General features: G+C 43.3%; 1 protein-coding gene across 2 annotated transcripts in view; it reads right to left on the reverse strand.

The window, feature by feature from the left end:
• The window catches only part of SMPD4 (sphingomyelin phosphodiesterase 4), a 29459-nt gene extending 11800 nt beyond the window's left edge, over positions 1 to 17659 (reverse strand). Inside the window, exons 1-11 of one of the 2 annotated variants that reach the window (XM_060249260.1) lie at positions 17499 to 17653; positions 17292 to 17378; positions 14737 to 14879; positions 14558 to 14633; positions 13124 to 13232; positions 11172 to 11224; positions 10110 to 10258; positions 8954 to 9086; positions 6928 to 6999; positions 3276 to 3365; positions 386 to 531 (exon numbers count right to left, since the gene is read on the reverse strand). In XM_060249260.1, coding sequence (XP_060105243.1) covers positions 386 to 531; positions 3276 to 3365; positions 6928 to 6999; positions 8954 to 9086; positions 10110 to 10258; positions 11172 to 11224; positions 13124 to 13232; positions 14558 to 14633; positions 14737 to 14879; positions 17292 to 17378; positions 17499 to 17573 — 1133 coding nt within the window. In that variant the 5' untranslated portion in view covers positions 17574 to 17653. Of the gene's footprint in view, positions 1 to 385; positions 532 to 3275; positions 3366 to 6927; positions 7000 to 8953; positions 9087 to 10109; positions 10259 to 11171; positions 11225 to 13123; positions 13233 to 14557; positions 14634 to 14736; positions 14880 to 17291; positions 17379 to 17498 lie in introns of both variants that reach the window. The other variant, XM_060249261.1, reaches the window with a different exon arrangement.
• Between the last annotated feature and the right edge of the window lie 411 nt (positions 17660 to 18070).

Genomic DNA, 18070 nt, shown 5'->3' on the forward strand with positions numbered 1-18070 from the left:
GCAAGGAAAGGACAAAGAGTTGAAATCACTTCTTCCTCTTTGACAAGCAGAGATTCAGAGAGGAGATAATTTCACCCCCTTGTCCCTCCTCACTTCTGCATGTCAATCCTTATTCCTTTACATGGATCCTGTGACTCCATGACTGATGTTGCTGTCAGTTGGAAAGAGCTGCAGCAATGGAAAAAATCATGGGGAAAGTGCTTTCCACATCCAAATTGCAGAATACTGCCCAATGTGTTCAATAAAAGTTCAGGTGACTTTCAAGCAAATAAAAATCCACCAAGCTTTATCTAGTATTAATTCAAAATTGTCTTGCCTGTTGGGGTTTCAACTCACACATGCTGCACATATGATCATTTCTGTTCTAAGAAAGAAACAACCTTACCTCTTGAATTCTGCCAGAGGGCTTGCAGTGTGTGAATGAGCTGAAGGAGAAATTGGCTCTGGCTTCAGGCTGTTGCTGAAAGCATGTAGGTGCTTCACAAGCAACCGGATCACCAACACGTGCTCCTCAGTGGGTTTAAACAACTCCTGGATTGAAAGCACGAGGAGGAGAATGAAAGAAGTCATCTCCCTGTCATGAAGGGAGACCAGTACAGAGATAGCTACAGGGGCAGAGGCTTAAGCAAAGAGACTCTTTTGGTTAATTCCTGACTAGCCACTGTCAGCCAAAAGCGGAATGTGTTCGTTTTCATCCTGAAGATATAGAACAGCTTCTTTACAGCTGTGGGGGAAGGAGAGGAAGAACACATTCTAGTAGAGCTCTGACAAGTGGCCATCAAAAGGAATGGTCAGCTACATTTTCTTATTCAGGTCACAGTGGTCAGATGAGACCAAGGGATCCAGTGATCAAGAGGACTGCAGAATGTTTAAGTGGAACACAACCTTTGTGAAGCAATCCAGCCCAGGACCAATAGGTCTCAAACAAATGGATTCCTTGGGCTTGGTTTACAGCCTTCAGAGCAATGGAAATCACAACAGCCTGAATTAGGAGTCTGGTCTGGCCATTGTTTCAAGCAGCAAACCCAGCTAGGTAGCCATCAGACAAGGGAGAGAGACCAAAATAAATGTTACAACATGCTCGGTGCATGTTCCCAAATTCTATCTTCTGCAATTATTCTATTTTGGATGCTTTGCTGTAGATTCAAATATTGGGGGTTCTAAAATTGAAAGCATTTTGTTTTGTGGGGAGGGAGGCTGAAACAAGGGAAAATTACGAAAGAGGAGTTGGATTCACAGGGTACTTGTAAATAGTACTTGCAAGTGGGAGATCTATGAATGCAAAGTAATGTAGCTTAGGCTAAACAGTAACTGCCACAGTACAAAAGCTTTCAAGAACACTAATTTTATAAACAGGGAGTCTTTTTAAAACTAGCAAAGATGTAAACTTCTAGAATAGTGTCTCTAGAACAGCAATGAGAAACAAACTGTTTACTGATCTATAAAATACAGAAAACGGATCAACTGGTTTTAACCAGGTGCCACAGTTGGGGCTTGTGAATTTCAATAAGTTTTTCCAGTTCTGTGCCACCAGAGCAGAACAGATTCCTACAGCCCATTACAGCACACTGGAGGTATGCAAGTGGAGTGGGGTAAATATTTCAAGGAAGTTCTTACAGATCCTTGGGAAGGATGGAAGACAGGTGCTTTGTGCCCTTCTTGTGGATGGGATTTTTGGCCTCCTTTGCAACATACTGCATAACCCACTTCCTTGAGCCACACATTCTGCTTTACTAAATTCTTCCTTAAGTCATGCAGGAACCTAGTTTATTTCTCTCCTCTGCTTGGGACAAAAAGCCCCTTTCAGAGAAGGTTCCTTTTGAATCCTACAAACAGGGCTTTTTCAGTGCTGGTATTTTAGTTCTGGAATGCTCTCCCTCTTGAGACTCACCTGGCTCCTTACCTTGCTTTCCTGTAGATACCAGGTCAAAACATCTGTTTACCTAGGCTTTTGACTGAGCTGTTTTATGGTCTGCTTCTAGTTTGAAAATTGTTTTATGAATATTATTTCAGCCTGCTCAGTATGTGTTTTATGCTGTTTTTATGCACTGGCTCATTTTGTTGCAGTTTTAATTGTGAGCTGCAAGCAGATCTCAGGATATAAAGCATATACATTTTCTAAATCAACTGGTGCAGAGGATCCAGTTTGGGGGCAATGGTTGAAGCTACAGTGTCAAACACCACACTCTGTGGCCTCTAGGCAAATTATGAGCTCATGTTTTAAAGCCCTGTTCTGAAACAATAAGAAGCTGAAAGCTGCTGTTTTGCTTTTTAAAGACTGCCAAAATGTCATGAATGAACTCTACACAAGAAATCATTATGAAATGAAGACTCAAGAAGGAAGAGCTGCAGCAGGAATACAGCAAACCTAAAAGGAATGACTGATCCTTGGGAATTTTTTGCATGATCTGCAAATGTGCAACCACACAGGAATCACTTCAAGCTCCCCAGATTTCTTTTCCCTGGGAACACTATTAGAAATCTTTCACTGAGACAAGAGACATGCCACGGTCAACTCCCTATTCCAAGCAAAAATGTTAAGCGCAAATACATAAACCTGCTAGGAAACACCTGATGTAATGGGGCATTGCCCACCTCCTCTCTTATAAAGAAGTATAAAGTAGGCCCATTGCTCTTTGTAACTAATACTCTACAATTCTCCCTTAGCACTCCAAATTCTGGCAGTTGTCTATGGATACATTTTAGGGGTTTAGTGGTTGAGCTCTCAGGAGCCTGTGTTCAAACTAAGTAACATTTGATTTTATGTGACCCATCAACTAGAAACAAGAGCATCACACACCACTGGAAAAGGCTCGGAGGCACTCTCAAGAACTTGCAGTTTTGAATTGGGCAAAGGAGAAGCTAGAATATTAGCGGCTGCCTAGCAACGACATGATGCATTTTACTACTCATACCCTTGTTTCTGAATTGAGGAGCATAACAGGCCATATATACAGCATTAGGACTGAGACAGGAGAGAGCACCAATTTAAAACTGGTCTTCAAAGGAAGCACCAAATTCAGAGGTATCTGAAGGTCTAGACCTGGTTTCTGCTCTCCAGTTTTGCGCGCTCCCTTATCAGCAAGATGGGAAAATTCATGTGTCTAAAGCAAAACCTGGCCTCACGCTGTGGCAGAAAAACTAACTCCCCAGGGTATCTTGGCACCTATACCCACTGTGACTACTTTTCCCCACCTGTGCCTTCACCACACTTTGCAGACTGTATGAAGAACGAGGGGTTTAAAAAATGAAAAGAAAAGAAAAGATGGAAATACTTGATATGTATGAAGGGCCTGGTAGCTGGATTGGGCAGGACTACTGTGGTGAATACTGGACATACTGAGCCGGTAGTGCAGAACCTCCAGCTGAGAGACAACAAGAGGGAAAGAGAGGGGGAAGAGGAGAAAACGAAAAACGGAAAGAAAAAGGAAAACAACAGTGAGAATGAGCCCAGGAGAAAGGGATGGAGAGAAAAAAACAAAACAAACAGAAGAGTTACAAATACAACTGATGACAACAACGTTTCACAACAGCAGCAGCTGTGGTCAACTACCCTCTTCTCCACTATCAGAAAGCCCAGTCTATGAGCTCAAACCAGCACAAATCAAACTCTTCCCATCCTGTATGCAAATTCTTAAAACAAAAGACTTTTTGAGGAGTCTTGAGTGTTTTGTAGAATTTGGATAACTTTTAGGGAACCAGCAGAGCAAGCTAATAAAGGCAGGCCTGGAAAAGTGATGGACAGAGAAAACAACTTGGGACTGTTCCTGCTATGTTCTAAGAGATGCTCCCAAGAATCCATTGCAAGACATCCTGGATGTGCATCTTTAATTGCATTGCAACAGCTTGGGCTGGTTCAGACCTTAGAAAGGGTAAGACAAAAGAAAATTCAAGGAAGTTCTCCACTCTACCCACCTATGGATTGAATGTAAAAGATGAAGTACATCACTGACAAATATGAGGCTACTTCATAAGTACCGCTGTAACAAAGTCTTATGTAAGTGAAACATGTATGCTTTTCTCTCCTGCATTGCAGAATACAATCTGCACAACTTGCAAGCTTAGTTTTTACAATGTTTATGAAAATCATCATGGAGAACAAATCTAAATTCACAAACTAACAGAGGCCTTCACAGCTGAACAAGTTACCCGACACTGGTGAGAGTACTACTGCCACTACAACACAAAAAAGGAACATCCCCAAGAACTTCTCCCCATCATTCGGCAAAGCCAAATCTAGAAGGCTGAACCACATGTCTGTTTTCCTTCCTGGATGTCTAGTCATGGACATTTTACTTGAGAACACAGCATAAGTAAATGTGGGTGAAAAATCCCTTACAGAGTAAAAATGTGTGATGCAAGCAATATACAAGACAGTAGATTCAACACACCTAGCCAATCCCTTCACCCCACCCCCTAAGAACAGCTGGGAACAAGAACAGGATGGCAGGCAAGAACAATGAGTGGGGAGAAAGGCTGTCAGTTTTATGTAACCAATCACTACAAATTTAGCACACAAAAAAATGTACGTATTAGCAACATTATGAAGAACAAAAGAATGGTAAGTGTAAGATGATCACCAGGACAGGAAGTAGGTTTTAAAAGCTCCTTCTCTGCACCCACAAACATACAAAACAGTAATTTAAGTGACATGTTTGACAAAGTAAGATAACATGAAACAAATCTGAGTCTGTGTGCCAACAACAGCCAGAGAACAATCTACTAATAGTGTTCTTTGGAGCTATCATGTAATGGACAACATCTTCAATTGCACTGGAGATAAACATAAGCTGAATTCCAGTTTGTAATTACCTATCAAGATATGTCAAACTGTGGTGTTCAAATGTTTGTCTTACTAAGGAAAGTGTTTATTCATGAAAATATACCTGTTTAGCAAGGTTCACATTTTTATCAGATAAACTCTGGGGAAAATATGTAGTTTTAATGACTTCCATACATAGGGCAAGGATCTTTGACTTAGAACTCTCTTGAGTATTGACTCTGCTATCTGACTAAACAGAAACAATTTTTAAGCCGCCCTGAGTCCGCTTGCGGAGAGGGCGGGATATAAATTGAAAGTAATAAATAAATAAATAAATGTAATGACTAGTCACAAGGTCATAATCTGTTAAATAGTCCTCACATTTTTTGAGCCACCTGCTCAACCCAATTTCCATTCTGGCCATGGTACAGAAGCTACTTTTTACTGATGGGGTAGTGCTTCCTTGTTGGTTCTGTTCTCCTGGCCCTCTCAATGGTTGATACTATGGAATACTGGATGACATAGGCCTATCCTATGGTGGTTTCAATTTGTTTGCAGAACAGAAGGTGTTGCTGGGGGATTTTTCTTTGGTTTCTTGAGCCCTCAATTCCATCTTATTCTCCATGCTTAACACTGACATGAAATCTCTGGGCAAGACTATCTGGAGATTTGGAGAACTGTGTCATTAATAGGCAGAAGATACAACTCTCTCACACCTTTCCATCTAGATTCAGGGAAGCAGTGGAAATACTAAACCAGTCCTTGGAAGTTGTGAGGACTGTATGTGAAGTGCTGTGGGTTGATAATAAGGCTGATGCCCCGAAGGGGTGGATACACATAATTTAGGAGTGCTCCTTGTTACTCATGGAGAGGCAGGTGGCAGAAGTTACTAGGAGCACCTTTTTCAAGCTTAGGTTGGTTCCCAACTACCACTGTTCCTGAAGGCTAATTTGGCCACAGTCACACATTCCTTAGTAGCATACACTATACCTGCGCAATATATTCTGTGAGGCTGCCCATGAAAATGGTTTGAAAGCTACAGCTAGTAGAGAATTCAATAATCACCATCCTTATTGGAACTACCTTATTGGAGCCACCCCCATGTTGCAGTGCCTCAAACTTTGTTCATAAGGTCCCGAAAAGAGCTTTTAGAACAAGTACCAGATTGCTTAAGGGAGGGGCAGAAATCACTCCACCACCACCTTCCATTAACTTTGTGCTGGATCCAACCCACTGTATGATGCAGAGCTGAGAGGTATGCAAGATTTTCCCACTTTAATACAAGTAAGTTCTTGAGATCTCTCCAACTGTTGCACCATCTGCAATGCTGAGCGCAGAATTAGGACTCCCTGTCCATTAAGTCCTCTTTGCTAGCTAAAAGCAAAACTTTAACTCTGAGAAAGCTCAGAGCTATGTGAACCTCTTGTCAACTCAGGGAATAATCAGATGTTAAGTTTTGTGAATGATGGTCTCATCCCAGAGTTCGTCAGTGCCTCAGATTCATGTTGAACTAATACCCACAATTTTCCTTCTCCAATTACAATTTATTAGAAGAGAAAACTTCTGCATATAGCAGAGTTGCCTGAGCCAGTCATTTCCATAAATGGCCATGTTTCATATGTGGATATCTTTGCATACACAGACCAGCTAACTTCCCTGAAACAGAGGAAACCATGCATGGAAGGTCTCTGAATACTCAGCAAAACCATTACCTTTACCTTTAACCAAGTATGCAGCTGTGAAACCGGCTCCCATGCCTACCAAGTGCAACATCTCTATTGGCAGGCTTTCATTTTACAACCAGTTGACTAGACTGGGAAAGGGTATTCTTTGTAAAATAATTTTAAAAGTTTTACTAGTGTATCACTGTAACAAAGCAAAGGTTAGGAAGTTACCAACCAACAGACCACTATTTGGGAAACTCAAACAACTGCACGAAGACAAGTCAGCTTGTGCCATTGGTAAATGATCCTGATATTAGGAAACTACAGAGTCACTTGTATATTTTAGCAGTGCCATCAAGGTGCAGAAGCTCTGACATTCAATTAATCTAGTAGTCCATTGTTCCTCTCAATCATTATAAAGCTAGAAACAGGATTTCTCTGCCACCCTGAAGCACAGGCCAGCCAAAAGAAACCACTTGGGTATGAAGCACACACCATTACCTTGATGTGAGGAGACTGCATTTTCTGATACATGTCCAGAGAGTAATGATGAAGCCACATTTCAACAAAAATCTGGGAAGAGAAATACCTTTATCAGCTGGCTGAACTGATGGAAAAGACCCAAACCCAGGCAGTCACAGCCAATGTTACCTCTAAGCTGTGGAGCCTTGTGAGCAAAAATTCTACTTCGTGAGGTACTGCATAAATTAGTGTGCTCTGGGGTCATCCTTCCTGAGCTAAGACAAAAATGTGTGAGCTGGAGGCTAAAAATCTGTGAGCTAGTTCATGCTAACTCAGCTTAGAGGGAACACTGGTCACAGCTGTGTTTGGGGCAATCACTGTTCTTTCACATGACTAAACTTTGTGGGTACTTTGCTGAATCATAGTCATATTCTACAAATGAGATTCCTGAACTGTAAAGTCCAGGTATGAAGCCAGAGACCATTTGTAAATTAAGAAATATTTATATATTATAATCAATTATTCATCCATTATAAACAAAATGTGAAAAGCCAAGCCCTTTACAAGGTTTGGAACTTTTAGAGCAGGGGTGGAAAACCTCCATCCCAAGGGCCATATATGGCTCTCAAGGTCACTTGATGTGGCCCTCGGAGATTGCTGGGCCAAAATGAGCCATGTGGCAGCCTCCCTGGGGCCTGGCTGGCCAGAAAGGATCATGAGGCCCAGCTGCGCTGTGCAGCAGCCTCCCCAGGGCCAGGCAGGGATCACAGGGCCCAGATGTACTGTGTGGCAGCCTCCTTGGGGCCTGGCCAACTGGCCAGAATTGCTGTGGGGCCTGGAAAAGTTACTGTCACGGTTCAGTTTGCACTTGATTATCCCAGATGGTATGGCCTTATATGCTAATATTAGGGGATGTGGTCTAATATGCTACTAAGTTCCTGCTGGGCTTTTTCTACAAAAAAGCCCTGGACCTATGCATTTGCCTAGGGCGATGGGCCGGGTGTGTGTGTGCCAGAATATGCTCTCCCCACATTACTTCAAATAGAAAAACAATTATTTGCATTAATTTTGCTGGCCTGAATCATTCTCCCTCGGTGGAGCACTGTTTTTTAAGTTGATAACTTTTTATGGCCCGCGAATGATATTATAAATATCCATATGGCCCTTGGCAGAAAAAAGGTTCCCCACCCGTTTTAGAGTGATAACAGATGGGCGTTTTAAGCCGCCCCAGGGACGGGAGGCAGACGGATCAAAACAGGGCATCCACACGCACACATCTGCCTCCCATCCTGCCCTTGAGTCACCAGGCTTGCCAGAAGCCAACTCGAAAAGGCATCACTTTTTGCTGGGGCGCCTCTGAGGTACCTCACTAGCCATCTGGAATGCCAGGAAGCACCCAGGGAGCCACAGACGAGGCACATGAGTGGCCGTCCCTCTTCCAAGCACTGTCCGGAAGCTCCCGGGCACTCTATTTCTGGCCAGCTCTCTTCTAGGGCAGCTTGATGCCACCCTTAGAGTAATGCCTGGCATGGTAGAGAAAGGTGCACAAGAACAATTTTGGTAGGGGATGCATAGAGAAGGATGAGGGAGTTATACCATATGCTCAAGTTCCACAAATCCTCTTAATTTGGAGGATGGGCCATGCAGTGGTAAAATAATTGCTTCATGTTCAGTCCCTGGCATCTCCAGTTAAAAGTATCAAGTTGTAAATCACATGAAAGCTCTCTACCCAAGACTCCAGAGAGCTGCTGTCAATCAGAATAAACCACGCTGACCTTGATAGACCAGTCATCTCATTCAGTATAAGGCGACTTCATATGTTTCCAAGTGACTTACAACAGAATAATTTGCATGTTTTCAAGTTTTGCTTTGTATCTGTGAATATTGGTTTTTTCTAGACATTTTTTCCCTAGCTGTCTATGTCCACAACTGCCTGGGCATAATGCCATTATGAAGCATCCAGTGTTGCAAGGGTTGCTGTTTCCCACTCTGCTAAGCCTGCACAACAGTCTATGACAGCTCATGGTTCAAGTTACAAGATGCAGCATAGCAATGGGAGACACACCTGAAGCAAGGTTTCTGATCTCCAGATCTCTTGGGAAGCAGGATCTGCATTCACTGAAGGCTGATGAGCAACATGCCTTTTCAGAAGGCTTGTGGGATGCATCCCATAGGAAGTGAAAGGCATTGCAGGAGATCTTGAAGGAGACACAAATTAAATATAAAGTGATCTCTGAAATATTAAGTGAAATTTTCACTCACAACTTCCAAGTTCAAAGCACTGAAATAACAAAGAGGATCTTGCACTTAGTTCACTACTGTGAACTTAAAAGTCAGATGGCCCACAGCTAGTAGTAGTATGCCCATATATTGCACAATAAGTCAGAAACTTCACTTATTTGTGAAAGCAATATTTGTAGTGCTTATGCAAATATCTGAATTATGGTAGAACAAGCAACCAAAGGTAACAGCAAGGGATGGCCACTTTTGACCTCTCATGTTCCTTACTATCTTGTATGGGGAAAAACTGCTGGGGGCCATATTCATGTCATCCTCTTGCTGGCATATTCTATCAGCCACCATCCCATTTATAGTAGTTAGGATTAACAGCATTCCCATCACCATGACAGTTAACAGAGACACAAAAACCCATCTTCATCATCTGCCAAATACTGCGAGCACAAAACTCCTTCAATGTCTCACTAGAAAACTGCTGGGCAAAATCTGAAGACTTCAGTGGTTCCCTTTCAAAAAAAATTATCAGGCTACATTTGGTTTTTCAGAAAACAATACTTTACTACATATAAATTTCAACAGCTCCTAGTCCAAGGCTAACAATACAGCAAGCTAACAAATTTCATCTTGAGACTTTTGCTAACCCTTTCTCAGCCTATCCCTTGTGGAACTGCTCCATTTACCATATGATCCATATGGGGAGGGACGGTGGCTCAGTGGTAGAGCATCTGCTTGGTAAGCAGAAGGTCCCAGGTTCAATCCCCGGCATCTCCAACTAAAAGGGTCCAGGCAAATAGGTGTGAAAAACCTTAGTTTGAGACCGCTGGAGAGCCACTGCCAGTCTGAGTAGACAATACTGACTTTGATGGACCGAGGGTCTGATTCAGTATAAGGCAGTTTCATATGTTCATCCATGTGGCAAAGAGAAGGAAGTCAACTGCAGACACCATTGTCCTGCAGTATGTAGCACCGATATAAATACTCACCTTGGAGCAGGTGATGGGACACCCCCTAGATCAGAGGTAGGGGGTGGAAGGACACTTCCTTCTGTAGGCAGGAACCACTTCAAGTACCTGTCCACCAGAACAAAGTAAGCACTGTTTGAAGTGCTTACTTGACAGGTCATGGGGATGTTCTAGAACATATACAAAATATACAGAGCTGAATTATGCCAACTTAGTTCCACAACCAGTTCTCTAGCCTCAATTCATTAAATGAGTTGCTACATGTTGATCTTGAAACCTGATATACACAACTTGCTTTCTACTACTGAGTTAGTAAAATAACATTTCTAAGCAGAGGATCAAAAACCATGTGCTCACTAACAGCATTGAGGCTAGATGGAAAAAGGCAGACTGCCTGAATCAGGCATGTGCTTGACGTAAAGTAGAATGCTGAAAGAGCTCTAATAGAAATATAACAATCAAATCAAGAAGCTGCAGTGAAGCAGTGGAGTTCCCCCCCCCCCATTCAAAAATCAACAAACAACCCCTGATACAGCAGACCAATCAGGACTAGAATTTGGGAGGGTTCTCCTACCAGTGGAAATGAAGTATCAACCATATTTGTATGGCTTTGCCTGTGGATCAAGTAGTAGTAAGCTGACTATGATACTTTATTCACCAATAAGCCAGCCTTCAGATCCCACCAAATCCCTCCTTTCTAAGACAGGATTGAGGAATGTCTCATACAAGTATTCAGCAATTTGAGAGTAGTGTACTTGTCCTAGCCATGGAAGGACTTAGGTACAACTAAGTCTATCATTTGTTGACACTTCCCACGTCACCCCATTCATGGGCAGAACTTCCTCCATGCAGGAGCCAGAAGTAGTGCAAAGATTTCAAACACAATCCTGAAACATGCACACAGTACAGTGCCAAAAATGAGTGGACTGAAGCATTCTATGCACTTCAATTCAGTATTTACACAATGGCTTTTCACTACTATTTTTCAGAGCAGAATGGGAGCCACAATACTGCAGCTCTTTCCCTTTTCATTTTCAGTATGAACAAGAGATGGGATACTAAAGAAAGATGTACAATATTTACCCTCTGTGTGATAAGGCTTATTGCGAAGTAGAACATACAGTATTCAAATGGATCTGGTGACACAGCGTCAAGGATAAAGTGCAACTGAAAATATGAAGGACTGCAAACAATTCAAGATTATGCTGTACACAGTAGTAATAATACAACTGGATATTTTGTTCAGTTCTCAGGCTTTTTGGCAGCCTGACTTTTTAGTTTCAGTTTCAAAATACTTTATCAGCATGGTAAAGTACACAGAGATGCTACTAAGGAAAACCCACAGTTGTCGCTTTGAAATCTAACTCAGGGTGGTTCTAACCACTAGTGGGATTCATTGCCTGAAACTAATTGTTTAGAACAGAGGAGTGAACCTCTTACCAGAGCTCCTTATGTAGAGCTAGCTTGAAAACATGTCCTCAGTTCTGTGGGCAAGGCAGCCTCAATTACATACAGTCACAGACATAAGTTTAAAAAACAGGCAGGCAAGTGAAGCAATTGTGCGAGTTCAGCTGCAGGACAAAGAAACCAGGGCACAAGACTCTTTCCCTTTTATTTAATCACAGCATAACTCCAAATAAATCCCTTTGTTTCAATTTAAGACATTAGAAACATCACAGGAGCTTCAGGCAAGCTTCAAGCAGGAAGCAAGATAAGAAAGAAGCCAAGAGCCACTCCATCAATAGAGACAGACAGATGTCTACAGTTATTAATAAGATGGACAGGGAGAAAGAACTCTGTAGTGGTGAACTGCAATGTATGTACCACATTTAATTTCTTGTTTAGAAATCTCAGACTACACCTGCAGCAACTGTCACTGTTGGGAGAAAAGGCAAAAGAATGTAAGCAGCGAGCTTCCAGGGTTTGCCTCTGATGATGAATTCTTAAGGTCACATGAGGCAAACAGTGAGGACAGCAAGAAGAGACAATTAAGGCTGAAAATGGGATAGACAGTGGGAATTGTCAGCTTTACAGGGGCAGATTACAACTTTGAAGATGAAGAAAATTCAGAGTGACCATGATAGGTTGAAAAGTTGGGCTGACACTAAATGAAATTAGTTTTCAGTCCAATAGAAACAAACATGCGTGTTTTGACAAAAAGGACCAAACATAGGAGGGAGAATAACTGACTGAGGTACATGTGAAAAGGATCTTGGGATATCAGTGTCGTATGTCTGTCAACAAGCTAATGCAATTTTAAGCTCCGTTGATATAAGCAAGTCACAAAGTACCCAAGTCACAAAAAATAATAGTTCCCATTCTACTTCACACTAATCCAATCTCATCTGAAGCACTATGTCCAGTCCTGGATGCTGCACTAAGGAAGCTATAAATAAACTGAAACAGGCTCAGAGAAGGGCAATAAAGACAGTCAGGAAAACAAGTCACACAGGAAAAGGCTGAAGGAGCTAGGCATGTGCAGAATGGAAAAGTGAAGACTAAGGAGAGACATGATCATGCTGTTCAAATAAGAGGGCAAAGACTTGTTTTCTCCTGTTCTACCAGAGGATAAAGCTAGACTAGATGAAACAGGCTTAAATTACATGAAAAACTTCTTAATAGTCAGAGCACTTCAACAAGGGAAAAATCACCTGGGAATATTTTACTTTGGTATGCTACAAGTTTCTCACACATGCAGGGCACAGCAACATTCAGCCTGCTTCCACCTCGTCTGTATCCTGTAAGTCACTTTCTGTGCCATTAGGCCCAACTCATGCAGTTACTGTCACAGAGCTCACATAACAACCAGCACTAAGCTGAGTTACATGCCAAGAACATGCCCAAATAATGCCGCAAGGTGTTCTGGTAAACACTTCAAGTAGAAACCTACTTCCACTTCTCACTCACCAGCATGTCTTTGCTGAGCCAGGGTCCTCAGCAAATGGGCCAAGAAGCACAGGAACAAGCAGAGATAAGTACATTACCACAGCAAAAATATCACAAACAAGTCACCTTATACATTGTCCAAAGGATACTAAGTACCAAGTTTAAACCTAGGCCTCCAGATGAAGGAAACTGGACTTTGTTATGGTACAGAGAACATTCAGGCAACATTCGCTCTTGTATTGAAACTTTCACTGGACCCTGAAAATACAGTTGAGAAAGCACCACTTCTAATATAGTATATATTATTGAAACCTTAACAACAAAAAAACAACAAAAATATACAAAAAGTTGTATATACATATGTGTTTAAACAGAACATTTGTAAAAGAATTATGAGTTGAGAATCTATAAGGCCTTAGGGGCAGAGAGGGGGAATCTCCTGTGCCAAAAGTGCTGCTATCTTCTTCCACTCTATTGTACAACAGCTTGGGTATGAACTGCCCCTTCCTCATAATTGCACTGGAGGTTTGGGAGCTAGCTGCACTACAAGCTATGCAAACAAGCATGTCTCCCAACTGTCCCATAAAACACAGACAGGAAGAGGTTAAGCTCTCTCCATGTAGGACTATACATCTATAGTGCCAAGTTTGGGACGAACTAAATAACCTGCAGTACAACCAGCCTAAGTTCTCTAGTATCATGCATGAAGGGAGACTTAAAAACCCAGACTGAGATATTATACCACAAAGCACCCCATAAACCCAATTCCATTCTTTCTGTTAGGTATTTATTTTTTTGTATTTTTTTATTTATTTAGGATTTATATCCCGCCCTTCCCACGAGGTGGCTCAGGGCGGCTTACAACAGAGAGTCAAACATAAAATTAATAACATTTAGATGTATAAATATTTAAAACATTTAAAACCTTAAAACATTAAGCATCATAACAGAATATATAACATTTCCTTCCTTATAGCCTGGCATGGCAAAACAGTGTTTCAGGAGTCACATGTGGCTCTTTCACACATATTGTGTGGCTCCTGAAGCCCCCACTGTCTCATCAGCCAACTTGGAAAAGACATTTATCTGTTTAATCACTTCTCCAAGCCAAGCTAGCAGGTGGCTTGCAGAATGCATTTAAAGTTGCTTTCTTTCCACCTCTCCCTCCCCATCTATCCTTCCTTCCTTCCTTGCAGCTCTCAAACAAGTGATGTTTACTCTATGTGGCTCTTATGTTTGGCCACCCCTGCTACAGCTTGATGGCTTGTCTAGCATAAAATGCTATCACAGTTTTGCCTTCATACTGTCAGGATTCTCTAAAAGCTGCATGTGGATATAAGACCTTAGTTTTCTTATTTGAGTACTATGTACCAAATAATGTTTTTCATGCTTGGGGGCTCTGCACAAGTTAAAAGTCCCCCGCTCCCCACCCATAGGTGGCTGTTTTGCTGTCCTACTGATAATCAGTTGGTAGCATTACCTTAGCAAATTCATCTGCCAACTGTCTGCCCCGAATACACACCTACTATAAAAGACTAGAAGATTTTGAACTACATTTTTAATCCTTGATGGACAACAATTACCGGAAGATAAGACACAGGGAAATCATATCTGTATTCTTCAGCTTGGAGCTTGTAAACCAGCTTCATCATTGGGCCACTGCAGGAAAAAGAGCATAAAAAACCAAAACAAAACATCACACTGGGGAAAAGGGAGTCTTTGAAAGTAACTCAAGTCTTCTGTGTATAACAAAAAAACTCACCCAGGATCAAGAAAGTCAAGGGCAATGTTGTACTCAGTGGGGTTTGTTCTTCCTTGTAAACAACGGAGGTTCCAACCTAGAATTACACCATCTAAGCTGCCAAAGATGTTCTCCACCAACCAGGGGAAGATGGCATGTAGTTCCTTTAAAAGGAGGGGGGAATGAGAAAGGTAAAAACAATCAAGGACAAAATCAGTGCTGCTTCTGATGACTAACAGTGTTCCAAACAACAAACAATGGGCCCTTGGAAACTGAACTGTCCCCATCATTATTTTCTTCCTGTAGGCACAGCATCAGTGGTCAGTGGAAGCATCACAAAGCAGCAACGCGGGGTAGCTCTAAGGGGTCAATTATGGAGAGGGGGGCAGCTGTGAAGCTGTACAAGTAAAATATAAGCCATTAGTTTTGTAATCTGAGAACTATGTACCATTCTGAGAACTACAGTATGTCACAGAAGTGAGTACACCCCCTCACATTTTGTAAATATTTAAGTATATCTTTTCATGTGACAACACTGAAGAAATGACACTTGGCTACAATGTAAAGTAGTGAGACTACAGCTTGTATAACAGTGTAAATGTGCTGTCCCCTCAAAATTATGCAACGCACAGCCATTAATGTCTAAACTGCTGGCAACAAAAGTGAATACATCCCTAAGTGATAATGTCCAAATGGGGCCCAAGTAGCCATTTTCCCTCCCTGGTGTCATGTGACTCGTTAGTGGTACAAGGTATCAGGTGCAGGTTATCTATCACTCTCACTCCCTCATACTGGTCACTGGAAGTTCCACATGGCACCTCATGGCAATGAACTCTCTGAGGAGCTGAAAAATGAACTGTTGCTCTACATAAAGATGGCCTAGGCTATAAGAAGATTGCCAAGACCCTGAAACTGAGCTGCAGCATGGTGGCCAAGACCACACAGTGGTTTAACAGGACAGGTTCCACTCAGAACAGGCCTCGCCATGGTTGACCAAAGAAGTTGAGTGCCCGTGCTCAGTGTCATATCCAGAGGTTGGATTTGGGAAATAGATATATGAGTGCTGCCAGCATTGCTACAGAGGTTGAAGGGGTGGGGGGTCAGCCTGTCAGTGCTCAGACCATATGCCGCATGCTGCATCAAATTGGTCTGCAGGGCTGTCATCCCAGAAGGAAGCCTCTTCTAAAGATGATGCACAAGAAAGCCCGCAAATGGTTTGCTGCAGACAAACAGACTAAGGACATGGATTTCTGGAACCATGTCCAGTGGTCCGATAAGACCAAGATAAACTTATTTGGTTCAGTTGGTGTCAAGCGTGTGTGGCGGCAACCAGGTGAGGAGTACAAAGACAAGTGTGTCTTGCCTACAATCAAGCATGGTGGTGGGAATGTCATGGTCTGGGACTGCATGAGTTCTGGGGAGCACTGGGGAACTACAGTTCATTGAGGGAACCATGAATGCTAACATGTACTGTGACATACTGAAGCAGAGCATGATCCCCTCCTTTTGGGGACAGGGCCGCAGGGCAGTATTCCAACATAACAACCCCAAACACACTTCCAAAATGACCACTGCCTTGCTAAAGAAGTTGAGGGTAAAGGTGATGGACTGGCCAAGCATGTCTCCAGACCTAAACCCTACTGAGCATCTGTGGGGCATCCTAAAACGGAAGGTGGAGGTAAGCAAGGTCTCTAACATCCACCAGCTACCTGACGTCATCATGGAGGAGTGGAAGAGGACTCCAGTGGCAACCTGTGAAGCTCTGGTGAACTCTATGCCCAAGAGAGTTAAAGCAGTGCTGGAAAATAATGGTGGCCACACAAAATATTGACACTTTGGGTCCCATTTGGATATTATCACTTAGGGATGTACTCACTTTTGTTGCCAGCAGTTTAGACATTAATGGTTGTGTGTTGCATAATTTTGAGGGGACAGCACATTTACACTGTTATACAAGCTGTAGACTCATTACTTTACATTGTAGCCAAGTGTCATTTCTTCAGTGTTCACATGAAAAGATATACTTAAATATTTACAAAATGTGAGGAGTGTACTCACTTCTGTGACATACTGTACATACCAAATAATATTTGGCGATTTTGTTATGTGTGACGCTGGACTTGGAACTTGAAATGTTAACGGACAGAGTGAATCTTATCCAAAAGGGCACAAGGATGGCTCTCAGCATCCGCGCCTGGTAGCCCACCTGAGCCCCACCTCAGCTCCAGCTCCACAAAGAAGGTATTGGATTTTTATCCCGCCCTCCACTCCAAAGAGTCTCAGAGCGGCTCACAATCTCCTTTACCTTTCTCCCCCACAACAGACACCCTGTGAGGTGGATGGGGCTGAGAGGACTCTCACAGCAGCTGCCCTTTCAAGGACAACCTCTGCCAAAGCTATGGCTGACCCAAGGCCATTCCAGCAGCTGCAAGTGGAGGAGTGGGGAATCAAACCCGGTGCTCCCAAATAAGAGTCCGCACGCTTAACCACTGGCTCTCGAAGGTCGAAGGCCCTCCCCCAAGGGAAAGCACACGAACAGGAGGGCTCAAAGGCTGCCGACCCCAGCAGCCACTCACCTTTGCGGGGAACTCTTCGATGACGGTGGCCAGATCGTGGCATCGCTGCGCGAAGGGCTTGTTCAAGCAGTCCGCCTTCAGGCTGGCCTGTTGCAAAAATCGCGAGACCAACGTCAAAGCGGGCCAGCGACCCCAGGGTGCAACCCGGCCGCCGGCCTGTGGCCCTTACTCGGTTTCATCGGGGGAGGGGGGGCGTCTCGGGCTTACCAGGAGGTAACTGGGAGGCGGCAGGTGAGCAGAAGCTGCCTCAGCGTTCCGGTAACGGCCAAACGGCGACGTCATGGCAGCGGAGAGAGCGGGGCCTCGCGCCGGACCCCGCGGCTTAGAGGAATGGGCGGGGCTTCATGTCTCTTTTTGAGCGGGCGAAAACTCGTCGCTTCATTCACCAGCCCGCCTTCTCCGGAGAGTTCTGCCTATGAGATGCGTCACTTGGGTGCGTGAGCTGAAGTCACATGATGCAGCTGTTCGGCTGAGGCGCCTCCTCAGAGTTACTGGTAGGGCTGAAAAGCCCAATTGTAGTGTGAGAAAATTTGCCGGTGGGATCTCCAGGTAAAGGATAGTGCGGGGCCTTAACCTGAACCTTTCGACGACTAACTCGGAGCCGATGCGCCTCAGTGCTTCGTGGCAGCAGTTGGTGATGGTGCTCCTCGAAGGGGGAGCGCTGATTGTGAAGGGTAATAGTCCTGGATCCACCAAATATCCATTAAAAAAAAAAAAAGCATTTACAGAAATTCTGATTGTGTTTCAGGACCCCCTTGAAAAGCCAGGTTCACAGCCTA

The sequence above is a fragment of the Heteronotia binoei genome, chromosome 11, assembly GCF_032191835.1.
Source record: "Heteronotia binoei isolate CCM8104 ecotype False Entrance Well chromosome 11, APGP_CSIRO_Hbin_v1, whole genome shotgun sequence".
In the NCBI taxonomy this organism is placed as follows: Eukaryota; Metazoa; Chordata; class Lepidosauria; order Squamata; family Gekkonidae; genus Heteronotia; species Heteronotia binoei.